The 21,128-nt window shown below is 35.4% G+C and overlaps 3 protein-coding genes across 3 annotated transcripts; 2 read left to right on the top strand and 1 right to left on the bottom strand.

Annotated features, from left to right (window-relative positions):
- Positions 1-151: 151 nt before the first annotated feature.
- On the bottom strand, positions 152-6,770 carry LOC147558933 (mitochondrial import receptor subunit TOM40-1-like). Its single transcript, XM_086660687.1, has 11 exons — positions 6,297-6,770; positions 5,210-5,291; positions 5,021-5,120; positions 4,806-4,901; positions 4,616-4,666; positions 4,134-4,199; positions 3,729-3,830; positions 1,507-1,575; positions 1,321-1,404; positions 998-1,093; positions 152-527 (listed from the first exon to the last, which is right to left on the bottom strand). Exons 1-11 carry the CDS (start codon positions 6,433-6,435, stop codon positions 471-473), a joined length of 942 nt encoding a protein of 313 aa, XP_086516813.1. The 5' UTR covers positions 6,436-6,770; the 3' UTR covers positions 152-470.
- Positions 6,771-7,757: 987 nt separating this feature from the next.
- PPD6 (thylakoid lumenal protein (Mog1/PsbP/DUF1795-like photosystem II reaction center PsbP family protein)) lies at positions 7,758-10,547 on the top strand. Its single transcript, XM_086660685.1, has 3 exons — positions 7,758-8,509; positions 9,419-9,735; positions 10,264-10,547. Exons 1-3 carry the CDS (start codon positions 8,077-8,079, stop codon positions 10,432-10,434), a joined length of 921 nt encoding a protein of 306 aa, XP_086516811.1. The 5' UTR covers positions 7,758-8,076; the 3' UTR covers positions 10,435-10,547.
- A 1,570-nt stretch (positions 10,548-12,117) lies between these two features.
- Positions 12,118-17,374, top strand: LOC147558935 (uncharacterized). Its single transcript, XM_086660688.1, has 4 exons — positions 12,118-12,683; positions 14,582-15,194; positions 15,272-15,557; positions 16,480-17,374. Exons 1-4 carry the CDS (start codon positions 12,548-12,550, stop codon positions 16,531-16,533), a joined length of 1,089 nt encoding a protein of 362 aa, XP_086516814.1. The 5' UTR covers positions 12,118-12,547; the 3' UTR covers positions 16,534-17,374.
- Positions 17,375-21,128: the final 3,754 nt, after the last annotated feature.

Here is a 21,128-nt window from a genome sequence, read left to right on the forward strand (position 1 = left end):
CTAAAACCTTTTCGACAAAAAAAAATAATCAGAGCTAAAACCAGTGTCAAAAATCTTTCTGAAACACAGTTCACAATCTTTATGCTTATACTTCGTGTCATCGATTTAAAATCTTTCAATAACAGAATGTGGGAATTGTCATCTCCAAAAATTTATAAGAAATTTAAACATACAACAATTTTTATTATCATCATCACAACAAAGAAGACAGACAAAAATCTTGGCTTCAGACTGCCAATGTTATCTATCTCATTGCTATAGTTGCAGATATATAGCTCAGGAAAAGCACAGAACAATAACTAAATAAAGAATAACATTAAGATAAGTTTTCTCTTTCTTCTTCACCTTCTAATGGGTCTGTGGAAAAATTGTAAGCTGCTGGGATTTGACAAGTTCATATCTTACTCATGAACTAATGAGAAAAATTGTGAAGCCAGCAGCAGAGTATAATGCGACAATATAACTTATACCTACTCTCCAACTGTTAATCCAAACCCGAATTTGTAGTCTTTCTTCTTATGATCGATCTGCAAGGTGAGAAAATGTCCATGAATAAAAAACTGTAGTGATACACATAAATGTGTGTGTGAGAAGAGAGAATAATCCCACATGGAAAAAGGCTACTTGCGTAAACAAGATTACAATTTTTACGTCCTATCCAATCATTGCCAATGAGTTTTGAGTTAGATGGTACAAGTTAACACAGTTTCACAGCGAGGCCCATACATGATAGGCCCAAGAGCCACATTTGCTCCACTTCACACCACAAAAAGACACATGCTGGGCTAAAAAAATACCACACATGAGGCGGGACGCGGGACGTGTGAGAGTAGTCTCACATGGAAAAGATCTCTTACTCTGACCCCCTAAATCTTACTCCTCCGCGCAACTAAGATTTGCATCTCTGAGGACTTTGCTTCAAGAAAGGTTTGCCACTCCCCTTGAAGATAGATGAGAGGTAATATGATATAAGCAGTAAGGGGGAAGTTGTTCATACCTCTGCAGAAAGAATGAAATTGAGACCCATATTAAGTCGCTCTTCCAGAAAAGCAGATGTGCATCCGTTGGAATCAACCTTCCCTCTCAGACGAGACTGTAAACAATATCAAGTATTAATCAAGATAAAACCTTACGGATATCCATTTATCTTCTTATTTGCATATAGATAAAAATAAACTTCAACAAAGAAACAGATATAAGTTTCAGATCTCTTATCACATAAATAAAATACTAATTAATCTTACCAAACAAGACTTAAATGATGCAACAAAAAGATCAGAACGAAAAGGTTGAATTTGAAGTGCTTGCTACAGAAATCACCTGTCTAAGTATGTAATCGTAACCAACACTAGCTGTTACATCTCTCGACCTGTAGTTGTACATGAAATCTGTTGCGAGAGAAACCTGCACGGAGATTAAGAAATACAATATGCAGATAATTAGTTATTTAGTAACACTAGAGACATTCAGGTCAGAAGGATTTTTTTCGACAGTCGACTTTATTACCTTTTCAGATATCTTTTGAACATAGCTAAGTGCAACCATCCCAGTACTTGCAACTTGCCCTGTTGCAACCTGCAATATACCGAGTCATTACTAACCCAACACTTTTTCTTAATAACATATGTTCTATAGGTGGAATTCAGAAATGGAAATGTGGTTTATGTACACTAGTTGATGTCCTACTCATTTTCAAAAGGAAAATTGAAGTTTCCTTTCATTTTAGGTTGGTACAAGAGAAGAAGAATTTGGAAGTTTCTCAAGCATCCAGTTTTTTTCTTTTTTTTGAAACTTAGAATGAATATATTGAAGGAAAAAAAACCATATACAGAGAGATGGGTGGCTTATAACGGATATCTCACGACATCCAAGCCTCCCAATTAACTACAACATCAATATAGGATACATTCTTAAACTTATCAAAATATCAATTCTCAAGCATCCAGTTTAAACTTCAAGAATTGCAAAATTTCAAGATAATAAGCAAGAGCTTCCCCACACTCCTTTAAACTATATCATCCCCAAGTACCTAGGAGTCTTGCGTACCCCAGATAATGTGTCAAAGTATGTATGCTCGTGATTTTAGCCGCAGCTATATTAATGTCCCTATCCTGGCCGTTTCGAAAAAAAAAACAGTACCAGCTACGTTGATGTCTCTAGCTTGGCCTTTTCTTCAACAAACAAACTTACAAAAACTCTAATTATCAATCAATACAAGAAAATGGAGCTTATGAAAACCTATTCCAATAATCTAGCTCTATGTTGGAAAAGTCGGCAAGGGGGACTAGTCGGCGGACTTGGGACTAGGCATAGTCGCTACTAGTCGTATTTACACGGGACTAGTCGTAGAATATAAATATATAATTATATATAGGTATAAATATAAGTATTTGGTCTTAATGAAGTATAAACACTAAAAATTCATCCCTAAGAAGCACACATAATTATCAACAAGTTCTACAACATTAAATGAAGTATAAAACACTAACAACTAACATTTATTTGAGTTTATAGAGAAGAAGAGTAGAATATGGGTTCTAAAAAGAAATAGTAAAAAAAGATTGAGAAGATAGAGAAACTTGGAATCTTGTTTGGAGAGCAAGAAAACTTCAAAATTACTTCAATCTGGTTATAATGATATTTGGAGGGGAGAGGAAGGGTGAAAAGCCGAATGAGCAAATCCTAAACCACCTTTGTCGATTTGAGCAAAAGAAAAAAAGGCTCAGCTAAATAATCCCGACTGGCCCGACTAGTCGACTTGGTCCTAGTCGGACCAAGTCGGGGATTTACTCGGAATTCCACGGGACTAGGGTTTTGGCTCCTAGTCGAGTCGGCAAGATGGGGACTGAGGAGTAGTCGGGGTGTACTCGGGGATTAATCCCGACTTTTTCTTCATAGATCTAGCTTGTTATGCCGATCCATTGCCAGGCTTAGTTGACCAACTGCACCGTGGGCTATCTCAGGGAAGACTCTGTCTGGCTTAGCTACTACCTTCATGTAATTTAAATTCGGATTAATTCCTACAAAAGCCTTGAAGCAACAATGCAACCAGAAAGCTTTTCCTGAAAGATACTAACTTGACCACTCACTGCATCACTATATCAAGGAGCATATCAACTATCAAGGACCTCATACTCCCAAAGGAGGAAACTCTAAACAATATCTAATAATCGGTTACCTACTTATTGTGACAATAAATCTATAGGACTGTGTCCAAGCAGGTTAATCTCTTGGCAGCTTGTACAGATAACCTGATAATGTTATCGTAGAATCGAGTTTAGCTTGCAATAAGATTCAACGAGACTAAATTTGCAATTAGACAGACATTGATGAGTAATTCCACAATAGCAATTGTTGCTGGAACCCTGTACCATTAAAAAAGAATGTGATAAGTTGAATAGATGGAAAACTCTAGGTTCAATCGGTTCAAAGTACCTACTGAATGGTTTTATTCTAAAGGATGCAGTACCTGGTCAGAAAATCGGTGGTCCTCTGGTGACAGCTACCCATTCATCTCAGGAGGACGGGAAAAACGACTCCTTTAAATTCCGGATACACCTTTCTTATAACGACCAATCACATCAATACACCTCTAAAACCAGTATCAACCCATAGAGACCAGTAGCAAGTTTGTCGATATGCCTGTATTTCCTTCTAGCAACTAAAGTATGCTAAAACAAAAATTAACATCTGTTCATTATTGAGAAACGGGGACTAGGTTGTATTACCATCTTATCGGTGTTGTATCGAGCAGCAAAACCAACACCAGATTTCCGATGTTGACCAGTCCAAAATACTTCACTGCCCAAAGATAAATGTGGAGTGACACTCTGCAGAACAGGAAATGACTGTCTTAGAACATAAAAGAACATTAAATTGGTTGACAAGAAACACCCTCTCAAAGAAAAGAAATATCGAAATAAATGTGTCAAAGGAAGGCAACTGGAGAGATACAGGTTTGATAGTGAAAGTACCAAATTCCCTCCTTACACACAATTAAATATTATATACAAATTCGTCTGATAAGAAAATCAGAATAATGGACATAACCATCCATACAGTTGATACAACTTACAAGGGTTATACAAACTAAAAAGTCAACCTACAGGATTTCTTTTCAACAGATCGTTTACCTGGATATAATTAGCTCCAAATAATGCACCATTCCCTAGTTGAAACTGGGTCCTATAGTCTTTACCCTGTGCAACAGGAAAGCAAACATGTTAGGCTGTTGCGAAGTTCTACTCAACTTGGGGAAGAGAATCGTGCTCATTGAACATATCAACCTTTTTCTCATAAATGTTATCAAGCAACAAATCCAAGTATTATTAGGTAGACTAATTAGCGTCCACTCATTAAATGAACCCAACTCAAGGAGGCCGTGTAATATAAGAGTTGGAAAAGATTCTGCAGTCATAATGCCAATCAGTGGCCTCAACCAAATATTCTAGAGAAGAATCTTCTAAAACTGACTCTTGTAATGGTTAGAGAGTCCACTTCAATCTTTTTGAAATGTTGTCTGTTTAAGATAAATGTGTTTAATCCATCATAATCAGAACAAGAAATATTCCAAAGAACAGGACAAAACATTGTGCAATTGGACATAATGTTATACCTTGTAGTCGAAGTTCGCCATTGCATGAGACATGTGGCGTTCAGATGTAAGCTGAAATCCAAGCAAAAGAAGATGTAACAAAGAGAATACAGCATGAAGTAGACAACTTTTTGCCTAGTAAACCGAGTGCACAAGAAGTCCATCAGTAGATAAATGGGCGCTTCAAGAGCCACAGGAAGTAGGGAGATACCTGAGCGTTACCCTTAAACGTGAGGTTATCAGTCAAATCACCCTTGACTCGTGCATTAAGCCTCCCATCAGTCATAATCCTCCCAAAAAGCATCAACTGTGGAATAACAATGGTAACCACCAAAATCATTATTGGAGATCATATGATTAAACAGTTAATATAACGGTTCAGCCTCGAGATGGGCCAAAGACCAATAAAGATGGTAAAAAAACAACCTTTGGATCCAGAAAATTAGCCCCGAACTCGTAGTGAGAAGTAGGTATTTTGATGGTCTCAGTTGACTGAGAAGGAACTTCCATGGGTCCCATGAGCATACTGATTAACGATTGTGAGTGAAAGTTGTCAGGAGTGAGGACGACTACGAAAGTAAGCTAGGCACATAAAGGATAAACATGGTAAGTTACCTGTGGCTGAGCGAAAATCTTTGATTGAGACCCTTCGTGAAATCAAACCTCATTCCCTCAAAAAGATCAGGCTTCAAGGACACTGTACCACAAATTATAACAAATACAGTTTCGTAAGGGAAGACCCTAGCCTTACAATTTGTGATGTTCAATTCATATCATCAAGGTTTTGAAACTTGAAAGAGGGTTGAGCCATATGCCTTCAGATGCGCCTAAAGGCAAGGAGTGAGCTCAACTAGGACTTACAACTACATTTTCCAATACCTTGAATTGAAGACTTGGATCACTAGGTTTTTATCATCTTTTTTATTCTAGTAATTTAGTGTTATTGTAGCAGAGCAGCAAGCTGTTTGTTCTTTTTCTTCTTTATGAATTATTAGTATTTGAACTTATTCCAGATTGATTTGCACCTCTTACTCCCTCGCTCATGTTTTAGTGTCAACCTCCATGAGGCTTAAAATCTTTTTTCAAACACTAGTCACTATCGTTACCGATGTTTGGGGAATCTCTAAACATTGGGGGATACCTCTGGGGGCGTTTGGGGACAACTCCGATTCCTAAAAGTGAATGTTGGAAAGTGACATAGTGAAACCCTAATTATTCGTTCGCGTAAAACAAAGATAAATCATTGCCTTTCTTCAATCGATTCATCAAGTAACGAGGTCGAAGGAAACCCCACTTAATTAGAGCATTAAACTAATGCATTAAACAGAAATCAAACATATCAAACAAGTCCTATGAGTCTAGCTATTCATTTCACTGACTGAAACATAACCCAACTTCGAAATTTTGAAACTTCTCAAAATGCAATTTCAGTTGGGTAATCTTTTCACTTACTACTAACTTCCCAACCATTTCAGTGCAAAAATATGAAATTTAATTCCAGAAATCCTTTGACACATTTCAAAACAAAAACCAGCAGTCCAACTAAACCCTAAAACTTACCCTAGTTGACCTAAATCACACACAAATTAATCTACATTTGAACCTCATAACTTTCTGTCACAAATTAGATTTTCATAACTTAAAAACAAACAATATACACAGATTAAGCACAAAAATTATGTAAATAAAGAAAGAGACTCACTTAAAGCTTCTCTGTGAATTTCTTCATAAGGAATTGGACAAGGAAGATCCAAATAATCGATTATTTCTTCCTTCTTGTTATTTTCGATCTTTTTTGGATGAGTAGTAGCTGGAGGGATTACTTCAACATGAGATCCCATTTTCAAACCCTAGAATCAGATGGAAGATTTGGGGAAGAAACTAATGATAAAGAAGAGATTGAAGAAGTTTCACGGCATCAAAGAAGAAGAAGCACGAAATGCTAGAGAGAGAGAGAGTCGACCGACTAGTCGACTGAGTAGTCTGATTAGATCATTAGAACTGCGGAGGGTTTAGCCCGGGTTTAGGGCTACCAGAACTGGGCAAGAGCTCCTTACAGGACACCACCACCACCCGGCCCAACCATTGCCCATTGGGTAATGCAGTTAATACGTTCTGAATGGTTATTCTGGTCGGTGCTTTGGGGAAACAAGAATTTCTAGAAATCCAAAATTTTAAAGAGAAAATGTGAATTTTGTCAAATGTTTAGATATAAAGTTTTAGTGAGAAACGAACATTCTTCAACCGCAACCACCACCACTATTTTACTTTTTTTCAAATCTATACATATGGAGAGCTGGAACAATACTCAAAAACCCCAAACTCCTAATCTTACCAAGACGGAGAATTTGTTTGTGATCTAAATAAAAAACAACACCCTTATATCAAAATCTACATAAACATTGTACTTGGATAATGTTTCTTCTTTTGTCATCTCACTGAAGAATAATAATCAGAACCACTAAACAAGTATTATTTCAAACCATAACAAGTTGATGTTGTTGAACTCTGACTGAAGCTACAAACTATGGAGACTTGAGTTGCTCCATTGACTAAAAGTTGCATCTTATGCATCAAACGCCAAACAAAAGCAAGGATCGGGCAGTGTCTAGGTTGGCTTGTAGAGACACCCAAAAGCCCATCGATGAAGATGATGATGAATGATCGATCACAACCCCTGATTTTAGTTGTGTAAGAGAGAGAAAGAGCGACAAAGAGATATAGAGAATGAGAGTAACTGTAGTCGGAGGTGGTGGCCGGAGTTGGTGATCAGAAGAAATAATATGAGAGCGAAAGATATGAAAAAAATCGCTGAAAACGACAGTTTACCGCTGACCCTTACCTGCATGGAGAAGAAATTGTTTCCCTACAACAATAAGAAAATAAATTGGTCAACTTTTTTTTTTTTGAACAATAAATTGGTCAACTTAGTTAACCAATTATTGACAAAGTCTTAGCACCGCGAAAAATATTCTTATTTCCCAAAACATTAGTCTTGTGATAATCACATTTAAAAATGCTAGAGAACAACAAAAACTAGATAAACTCTAAGCAGAAATCCTATATGGATTGATGTAATTCATACTTTCGATTGTCTTGATCCACCAAACAGTCAGGGTAAGCCAGATAAGATTTATGTCATGATTCTCCTTAGTTTTGCATTGTTCTCCACCATTTCTCAATCACATCCCATTTTCTCACCCCAAATTCAGGCCCAGTGTAGAGAAGGCAATCTATCCTCTCCAAGATGGCGCTTCTGCCACGTACTACACAGACCTAAGAAAAACTAATTTCTTATCCATTTGTTCATCTATCTGAGTATCTCCCTGTCGAGTCTAATCTAACAGATAAAAGCGGGAAGTGAAGCCAAATCCAACCTTCTTCAAACAATACTTACCCATACACTGACTGCCTCACATTCTCCTCTCTCTCTCTCTCTAGATTTCTCCATCTCCCTTTCTTTCTCTCTCTCATCTATCTAAATGGCATCTCCTTCTGCTACGCCAATCTCTTACAAATTCTCTACTACCCCAAGTAGTAATTCTTCTTCTTCCTCAACATCAAGATCCCACCCACCATGTATTCTCTCATCCCCACCTTCTCTTGTTGAACCCCAATTATTACAAATCTCTACCACTAACACTACTTCTTCTTCCATCAAACTCATCTCTAGTACTAATGGCGCCTCTGATTTCAATCAAACTTCATTACCTACTAGTATTAGTAGTAGTAGAAGAAGAGAATTAATCATGGGTGGGGGAATTTCATTGCTTTCAGTCATTAGTCTCTTGAAAGAACCATTAGTTTCAGAAGCTCGAGAGGTTGAAGTTGGATCTTATCTTCCTCCATCACCATCTGATCCTTCTTTTGTTGTCTTCAAGGCTTCTACTAAAGATACTCCTGCTCTTCGTGCAGGTCTCTCTCTCTTTCTCTTTCGACTTGGGTTGGTTTTTGATCCATTTGATTTAGTAAAGGCACACAATAGTGGTTTCAGAGTTTCAAATTATTCGAATCCACCACTTCTTAATTCGGACATACTTTATTTATGTATGAAACGAATAGTCTAAAAATTCAGTCTGAATTAGCTATTCAGGTGAGTAAGATAAAAACAACATTCTGAAATCAATTTAAATCAATCATTTAAGACGACTCATGTCCGAATTAAAAAAACACCTAATGGTCCGAATTGACTGGAGTAAGATTTCATAGTGTTTTTCTCCTATTATTTGTGATGTCAAATTCTACTAATTGGAGTTGATTTGTCATACTAATTTGGGTTGATTTTGGATCCATTTGATTCAGATATTCGAGTTATTTCCAAATTAAAAAAAAAATCACCGAGAGTCGCGTTTGTTTGTTTTTTCTCATTATCTGTATCCGATTCATTTGAGTTTGATTTGGCCAAATTTAACCCGATTCAGTCCAAGGCACATAATAGTTGTTCAAAGTTTCAAGTTATTTCAATCGACCACTACTTAATTCAAACTTACTTCGCGACACAAATAGTCTAAAATTCAGTCCATATCAGCTATTCATTTGAGTAAGATGCAAACAACATTTTGAAATCAATACGAATCAGCCATTTCAGACGAGTCAGGTCTGAATTAAAGAAAATTACCTAATAGTCCTTCTTTCTCCCTCACACACTGTATAGTATATCTCTCTTTCTAATGTAGTTTATTTTTCTTTTTGAAATTGTCAGTGTGCCTCAAACCCTTGACCTCGAGGGTGGACGACTAAACCTCTTACCACTTCAACCAAGGGTTATTGGCCTTTTCTAATGTAGTTTCTATTAATATTAAAATGAATCAAATGGTTTTGCAGGAAATGTGCAACCTTATGAGTTTCTACTTCCACCCAGTTGGAAGCAATTGCGTGTAGCCAATATATTATCAGGGAATTACTGTCAACCAAAATGTGCAGAGCCATGGGTAGAAGTAAAATTTGAAGGTGAAAAGCAAGGAAAAGTTCAAGTGGTGGCTTCTCCATTAATACGTTTAACCAACAAACCAAATGCAACCATTGAAGAGATTGGAACCCCAGAGAAACTGATCGCTTCACTCGGACCATTTGTCACTGGAAACACATTAGATCCTGATGAACTTATTGAGATTTCTGTCGAAAAACAGGGTGATCAAACGGTACATATATATTCGCTTCCGTATTTTATCTATTTCCATAGTTTAGTTTATTATAAATGTTGGTTTGTCGAAATCAGCCCTCAGTCAGACCTTTTAGACGATTCAGATGGAAAACCAACATTTCGAAATCAACTGGAGCCAGACCATTTAGATGAGTTAGATCTTAAGTTAAAAGACATAAACATCAAGTCTCTTACTATTGACTAAGGCTGATTTTGAGTCATAAATCAATGTTATAGACAATGGGGTTTTTAATTTAGACTTAATTTATGTCTAAACCAAATAGACCGAATAGTGAACTAGAATAGCCATTTCGACGAGTCAGACAAAATCTAGCTCAAGTCGATTTAGACACCAAATCAGATTTTAGACTCAATTTACGGAAAAATAACGAACACCATAGGTCTGTGAAGTTTATGAAAGTAGTTTAACAAATGAACAATGTCAATGAGGACTACTAGCTAGTATCGCCTAGCTTCTTTGTTGAAGAGACTAAATATTGTTCTATATTCGTATATTTTGATGCAGTATTACAAGTACGTGCTCGAGACTCCATTTGCATTAACAGGTTCACACAATTTGGCAAAAGCGACCGCTAAAGGAAACACAGTAGTCTTATTTGTGGTGAGTGCTAATGATAAGCAATGGTCGTCATCTAAGAATACTCTGAAATCAATGCTTGATTCCTTCCAAGTGTAATCTCTTCTATTTCTTGCTTGACTTAGGAATCTTACATTCAATTTATTTGTTCATAATCTACATTTGGAACATCGATATTATACTCAACTTCTTTATATACTTGTGGTTTCAAATGTTTCCGGTTTCTATTCTTCAACGTATATAGTATGATATAATTCAGCACCCCACATGAATGGAATGATGGTTTAGAATCTATCTGTTTTAGCTTTTTCGGGTTTGCTTGTTTCACTTAAGTATTGATTTTTTTTGGGTGAAAAGGCGAGGTTTTAATGAGAGAACATCCAAGTGAGGAAAGAATCCCTTAATACACTATATCTGGTTTCTGTAACGATTGCTTCACGTGAGTGTGAGCCTTCAGATCTTCGAAAGAGTCATGATGTTCTTCTGCTTCTATAGAGCCTCAAAGTGTCTCCAAGCGAAGAAGATTATTTACACCCAATAAAATGTGTTTAATATTCTCTCTGCGTGTCTACAAGTAATAGATTTTGAAATAAAATTACTCTTGCCTAGGGTCGAAACGCCAATATATGCTTCATCCCTTCATTTGATCCCTCCGCTGAAGTAGTTGGCCCAGACAATAAAATGGAGATGTCTCCGACGACTTCACAGTAAAATACGATTCCTCCTTTGATCACCATGAGATCTCCTTAATTATGTCTCCTTTCTTCATAGAGACTATTTGGTATAGTTCTTCGAATGAGTTCATCAGCGGTCTTTCTTCACACGAACGATCCTCCAAGAGTGTGATCAAGTCGCCCTTCCTTAGACGGCTACGGACTTTTGGTCCACTAGAACTCCTTTTCTCCATATTTGACTATTTCTTATACCTACCCCCATAAAAAGTTTTCGCCTTACTTGATCACTATAACCACTTGCCTTGCAAGTTATTGCCTTGTTAATCCCACAAATCTTTGTAACAAGTTCTTTGTGATAACAATCTTCACAAATTTTCTGTTCCAATATGGTCAGGTTCAGTATGGAAATGAAATTAGTTTAAACTATCAAATCACTAAATAACACTTAATCTTCAAATCAATTCCTTATGTCAACAAATCATCTTTTAATCTGGGTCGTTGAGTGAAATCAACATCGGTTTTTCTAGAAGTAGCCTATACTTGTGATTTCTCAATTTTGTAAAAGTATACTTTAGTTATACCGTGAAATTACAAGGTTTTAAATCTTCTAGCTTTTCTCGCTTGTATCTCTTGTTTTCACACCACTTTGATTTTCCAGATTTGTCTTGCGTAGCTTCATTCCCTTTCTTAAAAATGTTTTTTGTTACTGATTAGTGGTTATATTACTCTTAAAAATACTCTAAATTCTTTTGAGCAGTTATCTTCACCTTTTAATAAAATATCACTGTCAAAATACAAGAGATACATAATATAGGAAGATAGCCACCTAATTCTTCCTTCAATTACAGTGGCTGGATGTTTTTAATAAACTGACATTGTCGAAGAAGAATTGACCGCAAACAAGTTCGTGTATTTTTCATAGTATGTAACTAAATTGATACTTCAATATCTCTTCATTTTTTTCTGTACGAGCGAAATTCGTTCTATTTTTAGTATAGGACGTTCAAAAATATAGTATCAGATATTTTAAAAGTACGAACGCGTAAAATATCGCAAGAAGCATTCTAGTTTATTTAAATGGGAAACCTAGAAGCTTCTTTCCCTTCCTAATGGCAACAAAGCAAAACGAGCGGTCCAAGTTATCTGACCTGGAATCAACTACCATCGAGGTCAAAACGTGTACGGTCAAGATCATGACATCGAGTGAAAAATATCGGTCATTATTTTATGGTCTCGAATTCAAGATCTAATCGGATTTAGGGCAAAGAAATATAAAGGTGGAAGAATGTGTTTCCGAAATCCTCCTCTTTGGTTCGAGCGGATAGGAAAAATAGAAATTCTCGATGCTTAGAAGAAGGAAGTCTTCGTCGTCGTCATCTTCGTCTTAATCCTTTCCTGTAAAAAAGGGAGGACAACGAGAAGAGAGAGATAGAGAGAGAAAATCTAGAGAGAGAAACTCTAGATAGAGAGATAGAGAGAGAGAAAATAAGGGCTTTTTGTCTTCCTTTTTCTCCTCTTCTCTTCTCTTCAAAACAAAGATGGATTGTCTTACTCCACCACCACCACCGGCGCAAGATAACTTTGTCCAGAAGGAAAAGGAGGTTTTCTCATCTCTTCCTGCCGTAGATCCTTTCTTGAAGGAAGCTCTTCAGAATCCCCGTCACCGCTTAACCAGTAGGTTTTTTATTCTTCTTCTTCTTTCTTTGAGTTTTGGTTTTACTTGTTTTGTTTGTGTTGTTGATAGAATTGGGATTTTTTTGTCTAGGGTTTGAGTTTATGTTGTCAAGGTTCAACATTTATTTTGTTAGGGTATCAATTGAACAGATCTATGTCTTGTTTTGGTTGGTTTGTCAGTTTGTGTTATCTTTTGGTGCCAATTCTTGGCAGATGAGAGGGTAATTAGGGTTTATAGCTCGTTTATTATGGTTCAATTGAAGGGTTTTCTCAATTGACATATGTTTCGAGGTTAATTAGGAAATTGCCTATTGATTTCAATTCAGAATGTAGGGGAAAGTTAATCCATGCTATCTTAGGTAAATTCTAGTTTATGATACAGGATAACGGCGAGAGCCTCAGATCAGATCGATTTTGAAAATTAGCTCTTTAGATATAATCTTGAATTGGTAAAGATTGTTGTATAATCCTTATCATATATGCCCAATTTTGTAAATATACCGGCAACATTTATTTAAAGCAATACCCAGTTGCATTATATGAGGTTAGAGTTAGATTTTATTTTGAGTTCTCTTGTGAAACCTAACTTAGTTTCCGGAAACGTCTCAAATTACGTTTCAGCTTTAACAATCTAAGCAACAGTTTTATGAACCCCACACGGAGTGTAATTAACAATGATAAAACAAGTTGTCTAATGTCTAGTGATAAAACCTGTTTGTACAGAATGAAATCCAGATCATATAACGTATGCTAAATTTTGTAAGTGAACAGTTAGCAGGTGAGTGGACGATAAGATTTATTATTTGTAGATCCAAATCTTCATTAGATAGATCTCAATGCAAAAGACATTCTAGTGATAAAACCTGTTTGTACCAATTGCACACTTGTTATCATTCTCAAGGCACCCCCTGTGAGACCGAAACCTCATGGTAAAGAGGCGCGCACCTTCTAGTCGAAGATGGGTGAGGATTGAGGAGTAGCATAAATTTCGTCCTGAGGCCATTTGTTTCAAATATGCCTTGAACAATCACTGGAGTTGATATATATAATTGTTCATACTAACTAGCTCCTGTTCTCTCGACAATTTCTCTTAGCAAATTAGCAATTAATGATATGAGTTTTCTTTAATATGAGTGTAGCTTGCACAGTAAAGAACGATTATTAGCTTAATTGAAGTGGGATCTCTAGAATATGTTTAGATAGAAGACAATGAAGCTAGTATATGTCTAGTAATAGAAGAGGATGAAGTTTTGAATAATCACTGGAGTTGATGTGTATGATCATTACTAAATAGAAGATTAGAAGCAGGATCACTAGTATATGATATGAGTTTTCTTGCCTTTTCTTTATAGCAAATTAGCAATTTATGATATGAGTTTTCTTTAATATGATTGTACTTTTACAGTAAAGAACAATTGTTATCTAAATAGAAGATTAGAAGCAGGATCACTAGTATATGTCTAGATAGAAGACGATGAAGCTAGTATATGTCAAGGAATGAAAGATGACGAAGCAATGTAAATCAATTTCATTCATATCCATCACAATGCTTTTTAATAGTGTTGTATTGGTATTTTAATTTCTCACTTGCTACTTGCTGCTACCGCTTAGTTTTTTGGCTTTCTGTTCACTATGTGGAGTCACTGATTTGAGGGGGTGAAGTATGTGCTCTTTCCACCCTTGAATTCAACAAGTTGTGTTACTGTTTTAGTAGTCTGATGATTTCAGTTCTCATCTTTACAAAGTTCATTTATTAGTGAGATGTCAGCTTAATTTATGAAAAGTTGGGTTTGAAGTGCAAATGTTTGTACTTGATAAGTTGATATTCTTTTTGCTCTACTGTTTTAAATATAAGCCCCTCTTTGAAATTGATTTTCTCTTTGCTTGATAAATGTTAGTTTTGCGGATGGAGTTGGATATTCAGAAGTTTATGCAGAATACTGATCAAGAGCAGTTTGAGCTTCCTCATTTCCCTACTTCCTACCTTAGACTTGCTGCACATCGTGTTGCTCAACACTATGGGTTGCAATCTATGGTACTGGATACAAGTGTGGATGGATCAGGAACCAGAATTGTGGTGAGAAAAACATCTGAAAGCAGACACCCCGGCATATCTTTATCTGAAGTTCCTGCAGAACAGTCAGAAAATGATAAACCCGAACAGGTCAAGCTCTCGATAAGGCGGAGACCAAACAGAGCTTCTCCAAACGATATGAATGAGAATGGTAACAAACGTAGTCCAGTGAGATCTGTCGAAGAACGGTTAGAGGAGTACGATAAAGCACGAGCACGTATATTCAGTAGCTCTAGTAGTCCTGACCTTGAAGGTCTACCTTCTCATGCTTCTATTGGAGGAAGAAGCTTGTCTTTGGGCAGCAATGAGAGTGAAGCTTTCAGAAACGCTGCTATAAATGAACTAGATAAAACACCCGGTAATGCTTCCAGGATTGCAATCTTCCGAGACAGGGAGAAGGACCTTAGCGATCCAGACTATGATCGTAGTTATGAAAGGTATGTGATCTCTGTTTCAGATCTGAAATGGTGGTGGCAAAGTCTCTAAACTAAGTGTTCTCCTTGAACTGCTACAGGTATATTCCTAGCCTTCCGCCAAATCAGAATTTCAGTTTGGGCCCATTCAACATGCAAACCTTCTCACCGTCATTTGCACAGTATGAAACTGGCTTTCCTCAGATTAGTCGTTTGCCAAGGAGCCAAACTCCCCTTGTCTACAGACCTTCCCCAAGCCCAGTAATGAGCCCTTTCTGTGCTGTTGGATTAAATCAGCCTTGTGGAGATGCTGTCTACATGCAGTGGCCGAGTCCTTCAATGATGTATTCACAGTCCTATGAGCAACTCAGACATGCTATGTACCAGGTATATTTCAACAGCCCTTCAATGATGTAGCTACTAGTAAGTTAAATTCCATTTATAGGAATCGAACATGTTCTTAAGCAATCCCAACATGGGTGTCTCAGTTGATAAAGCAGAATCAAGTCAGAAAATAGGTCACAAGATGAGGGGCTCGGCGGCTCGTGATTAAGAGACAATTACGTGGTTAGGGTCCCTAGCATAGGCATGTTGGTCCATCATCTAGCACTTGTCGTGAATAGAGCAATTACAGTGTACACAAATTCGTCAATCGTCACATCTAAGCCAATTTACCTTTGTGACTTGAAAGATAAAGATGTTAAGAAGCCTAAAGAAGCCGAGTCCTCGAGAATATGGAAGTAAAATTGGACCTTGTGTTGGCCCTCCTTCCATATAATCTCAAAAGATACTTTTGTTGTAAAAAGTTGCTAATCTTTAAGCCTTTAAGAGCCAATCTGTCCACTGCTACTGGAAGCTTGCATATCCATGTCCTTCGTCATGTCTGAGTTGCTCATATGAGTACACACTTCATAGCCAATCCGACTAGGATGATTGCACTCATATTAGCATTTCAGACATGCTATCTCCAAGGTAAATCTGCAAGCAAGCTTTTCAAGCCTGGATGACTTGAGATCCATGCCATATTTCTTAAAAGCTGTGATTTATTCCTAATTTCTTGCATAAAGTACGGAACAAGTTTGTTATTACTTGCCATTCTTGATCTCCCAGTTGGCATAAGCATTTGGAATCCTTGGTTCGCCTTGATCTAATCTATTTCTTGATCATATATATATATATATATATGCATTCAGTGTCAATCATTACTGATCAAATTATTGTTGTGAACTGTATGGTTTTAGGACCATTGTTGTTTTATGTTTTATTTGTATGAATATTTTGGAATGATTTGTTTGATGTGTTGTTGCAGGCTCCATTTCACCCGCAACCTCTGAGCTTTGACTATTCACAAAATCACCATTAACAGAAGATTGGTGAAAGAAGGTAAAATATTATTGTATCTGAATTTTAGATGTGGACATCATGATTCTCTGTTTTAGGGTTTTCATTTACTATAGTGGCAGTAGGTACATTTGTCTAAGATTATTATTATGGATGACTGTGTCTCTATTTTCAAATTAAGATTTTTGTTCCCATTTATTAAAAAACAACTACTACTGCTACTACTAAGTATATTTATCGGACTTCGGAATGCCCCTCCATCAATGTCTAAATTATGGTAAAACAGTCGCGTGCAGCCCATGCTCTTACCAAAGGGATTGGGAAATATTCATCTCCTGTTAGTGTCTTGTGCTATCATCTGTTGGCCAATGGAGACAAGCCTTCTCCAAAAGAATGAGTCAATCTAGTTTTTTCTGTTAGGGGTTAGGGATGGACCTAAACTAAGGGCCATTTGCAGCTTGCCCCTTATTTACAGGTGCTTTCTGCCCTTATATTTATGTTCAAATTTCTGAATCAAGTTCAGAGCAAAGCTCTGAAAGAAAGAGAACCCTTCCTATACAATTAGCACTTGGAGGTTCAGAGTCATTTTTGTAACAAAAAGAGCAATAAAAAAATGCAATAATGATTCTCTTTGAGTTGTATGGCCAGGACTATGAACATGGGGTGAGTTGTATATGACCAAGAAGATGAACATGGAGTGAGTTGTATGATCATGAAGTGAATGATCCTTTGAGGTGAAACTTTGAGAAAGGGCATCTCCTTTGTAACAATCAAAACTCTAAAATTTTCAAATCTAAAATTTAGAGATTGTCCATGAAAATAGTGTCCAACGCAAAACTTAGCTTGAAACTATGAAGTGATTTTCAAAATGATATTTTAAATTTAGAGTATTCTTTTAACGACCTTTTGATTAGTTCGTTTAATTTTATAGTTAAAGATATAAATTTCGGAGTTTTTCTTTAGTGTTGCATTAGACAAGTCGTATCTCAAAATGACTAAGCAGGAAAGACACATTTTAGAAGTTCACTCTTCACACGTAGATTTAGGATTTTTTAGAAAAAAAAGAGAGTTCAATTGTAGATGCTCTAAAATCCTCATAGGGAAAGAGCTCTCCTTTTATACAACTAGATTACTAGAGAGCTCTCCATTTATACAACTAGAAACAACTGTTACGTTCAATTAGGTCAACTTTGTAACAATGTGGACAATTCAAAACGGTATCGGTGATATCTTCCACTTATTTGCACATGTTCAATGACATCGCGCGACAGAGTGAAAATTGGGAAGATGTTACGACGAAGAACAAACAAATGAAGAAAAATAATAAAGAAGTTAAAAAGACCCCAGTGTGGTAGAGGTGTCCCCTTAACGGCAAATCCCCGATAGTGTTAGAGGTCCCCCTGTAAAGGCAAATAATGAGGGAGTGATTGTTGGTGAAAGAGGTGCTTTTAATATCACAAGAACTTCACAAACAATAATAGAAATAAACAATCTCACAGCTAGATGTTTAGTCTTCCACTTTAGGTCAAGGGTTCGAGATACGAGATACGCTGACAATTCAAAAAGAAAAAAAAAAACAATCACACAAATATAAGAGATTAACGTAGTTTGGTTGGTGAACTCAGCTCACTTGAGAAAAACGAAGCTTGATTGCCATTCTGAATAAAGAATAAAATACTATTGAGGGTTTTAATATTTGTAGTTTTTTTAGCATTTAATTGTTTCTAATTCTCCACTAAACCAAAATAGGAACTACCATTTATATTGGTAGCAACTACTATAAGATATTAAGATTAGAGCAAATTTATATAAATGAAAATTGTTTTTCGGATCCACAATAGAATAAATTTCTACATATTCAGGGCACTTTCAAGTCCCAACAAAAGAGTGAGATATGAGGGAAATAAGATAGGAGAGAAAGTGGGAGGGAATAGGGATGGTTAAGGTGGATTGGATTTCGACATATTCAAGGCTCCTTCAACAAAAGAGACTGATAACATAAGGGCAATCCGATAGGAGAGGAGTCTCCAAAAAAAAAAGAGATAGGAGAGGAAGTGGGAGTGATGGTCAATAGGTTGATCTTGGAATTCTTAGGTTCCTATGGAGGACTCTTTGTGTTGGCTATGTTCCAAAAGTTTTTCTAGTAACTTGGATTGGCGTTATAATGAAACAAAAGTGATAGGGGGACCGACATTTTTGGCGTGAAAGCGGCGTGAATCGCCATCCAACAGGTTGGATTCACGTTGATTTCATTTATTGTTTAACTTAAATGGCGTGAATAACAATTGAAAATCATTTGTTGTTTAACTTACAACTTTTTAGAAAACCAAATAAAATTCTGACGTACAAAATTTTGGGTGGAACATTTATTTAGGGTTTTAGCTATAATTTTTGGGCTTATAGTCCAAATAATATTAATGTAGGACTTTAAGCCAAAATAATAATTATAATGAAAATCTAGTCCAAATGTTTCCATCTCTGTATAAAACACAAATCCCTATGTTTCCATCTCCATACAAAACAATAATAATTAGAGAAGGGAGACAAAGTGCATTCTCGACCTTGGTTGACCCGTGCAAACGGGATAGCCGGATAGGGCAGCCTTGGCGACCAAAGTGCATTATTGGCGTAAAATATTTCTTAGTACAAAAATTTAGGGTTTATAGTCCAAAATAATATTAATATAGGTTTTTAAGCCAAAATAATAATTATAATGAAAATCTAGTCCAAATGTTTCCATATCCCATAGTATTGCTCTAACCGTTCTCCAAGCCCCATAGTTTTTTGGTATACTACTCAATGTTTCTTTTTTAGTTATTTTATTGAGCACACATAATGTTTTGGTATACTACATATTGGTTCTTTTTTAGTTATTTTATTGAGAAGTTGGGAGATATTTCAATATCTTTTTAACCGCTTCAAGATCTTTTGTTTCATTTTTTCTTAAATTAGTTATTTTATTTCCAAGAAAGACACAGTTATTTTTTTAAATAGGTTATTTTATTTTTAAGAAGGATTATATTCTAAATTTTGGGAAGGACTTCTAACAATATCTTTTATTAAAAGAAGGATGTTTGTCTCAGTCATCATTTTCCCTTCTATTTTATTATATAGATTTTTCTTTTAAAAATTAAGTTTTAAAATAGATTTTTCTTTTAAAAATAACTTTTCCGGACAATTATTTTTTTAAATAGGTTATTTTATTTCTAAGAATGACCATATTCTAAATTTTGGGAAGGACTTCTAGACAATATATTTTATTAAAAAAATGATGTTTGTCTCAGTCATCGTTTTCCCTTCTGTTTTATTATATAGATTTTTCTTCTAAAAATTAAGTTTTAAAATAGACATACGCTTCACTCCAGAAGACTAAGTATTTAACATTTCCATCGACTAAAACTTCCTGAAAATTAAGTTTTAAAATAGACATACGCTTCACTCAAGAGGACTAAGTATTCAACATTTCCATCGACAAAAACTTCCTGAAAATTAAAGTGAACAAAATAAAAATTTAGGGATATTTGAAAGTGTAATGAGGTGTTTTTGGTGAGGGTTATTCAGTCGGAACTTTTATAAGATCTTTAAAGTTTTTTTTTTTGAAACCTTTAAAGTTGTTAAGACCTTTAAAGTTTAGCGTTATTAGTTTCGACATTTTTTTTAAAAACTTCGAAGTTTTGTGTTATTGGTTCAGACTTTTATTTAAGAACTTTAAAATTTTGTTTTATTCGTTTAGATCTTTTTTAAGATTTTACAAGTTTTAATTTTAAAAGTTTAATATTCAATGTTTTAATATTTAAAATTTTAATCATAAAATTTTTAATATTTAAAGTTTTAATCTTAAAAATTTTAATATTTAAAATTTTAATCTTAAATTTTTTAATATTTAAAGTTTTAATCTTAAAAATGTTAACATTTAAAGTTTTAATTTAAAAGTTTCACCATTTAAAGTTTCACTCTTAAAAGTATGTAACTTATGTTTTAATATTTAAAGTCTTTAAGTAAATGTAGACCCGTGACAATTGTTTATAAGCAGTGGAGGGCTTGTACAAGAGATTTTAGTGTGAAAGCTTACAGAGAGAAGGGAACTAATTTAGCATGATGGGTAAAACAAGTGTGATATCTTTTGGCATCCATTTAGTGTGCTCAGCACGAGTTCTTTTTTTTGTTGCAACGCTTAGGAGTGGCGGTTAAGTCCAAAAAGTGAAATTAAAAAAACTGTGTTTATAAAAGATGAATATAGAACTCATGTTTTTTCTATATCATTTGGACAAGCTGAATATTTCTGCAGTTGCTTTTCTTTAAGCGCTTAATTTCGAGTGCTTAAAAAAAACTAAATATACTCGTTTGGTTAAATTTTTTAAAAAACGCTTTTAGAAAAATAAATTAATATGGAGCATTTGGCAAAATAAGTCAAAAGTGCTTTTCTACGACAATTACATATTTAACTATTTTGATAATAACTAACCGACAAAACTATTTATTTTCTTTTACTGTACGATCACATTATTATAATATAATTTAATTTTATTGCTAGATAACGAAGTTAGTTAATTAATTAAGAAAGAGAGGAGAAAACAAAAAATACGGATTTCTAAAGTTATTAGTAATGAAAATATA

Source organism: Eschscholzia californica, unplaced genomic scaffold, assembly GCF_041429995.1.
Source record: "Eschscholzia californica isolate CP2 unplaced genomic scaffold, dmEscCali1.0.p SCAF_2, whole genome shotgun sequence".
Taxonomy (NCBI): Eukaryota; Viridiplantae; Streptophyta; class Magnoliopsida; order Ranunculales; family Papaveraceae; genus Eschscholzia; species Eschscholzia californica.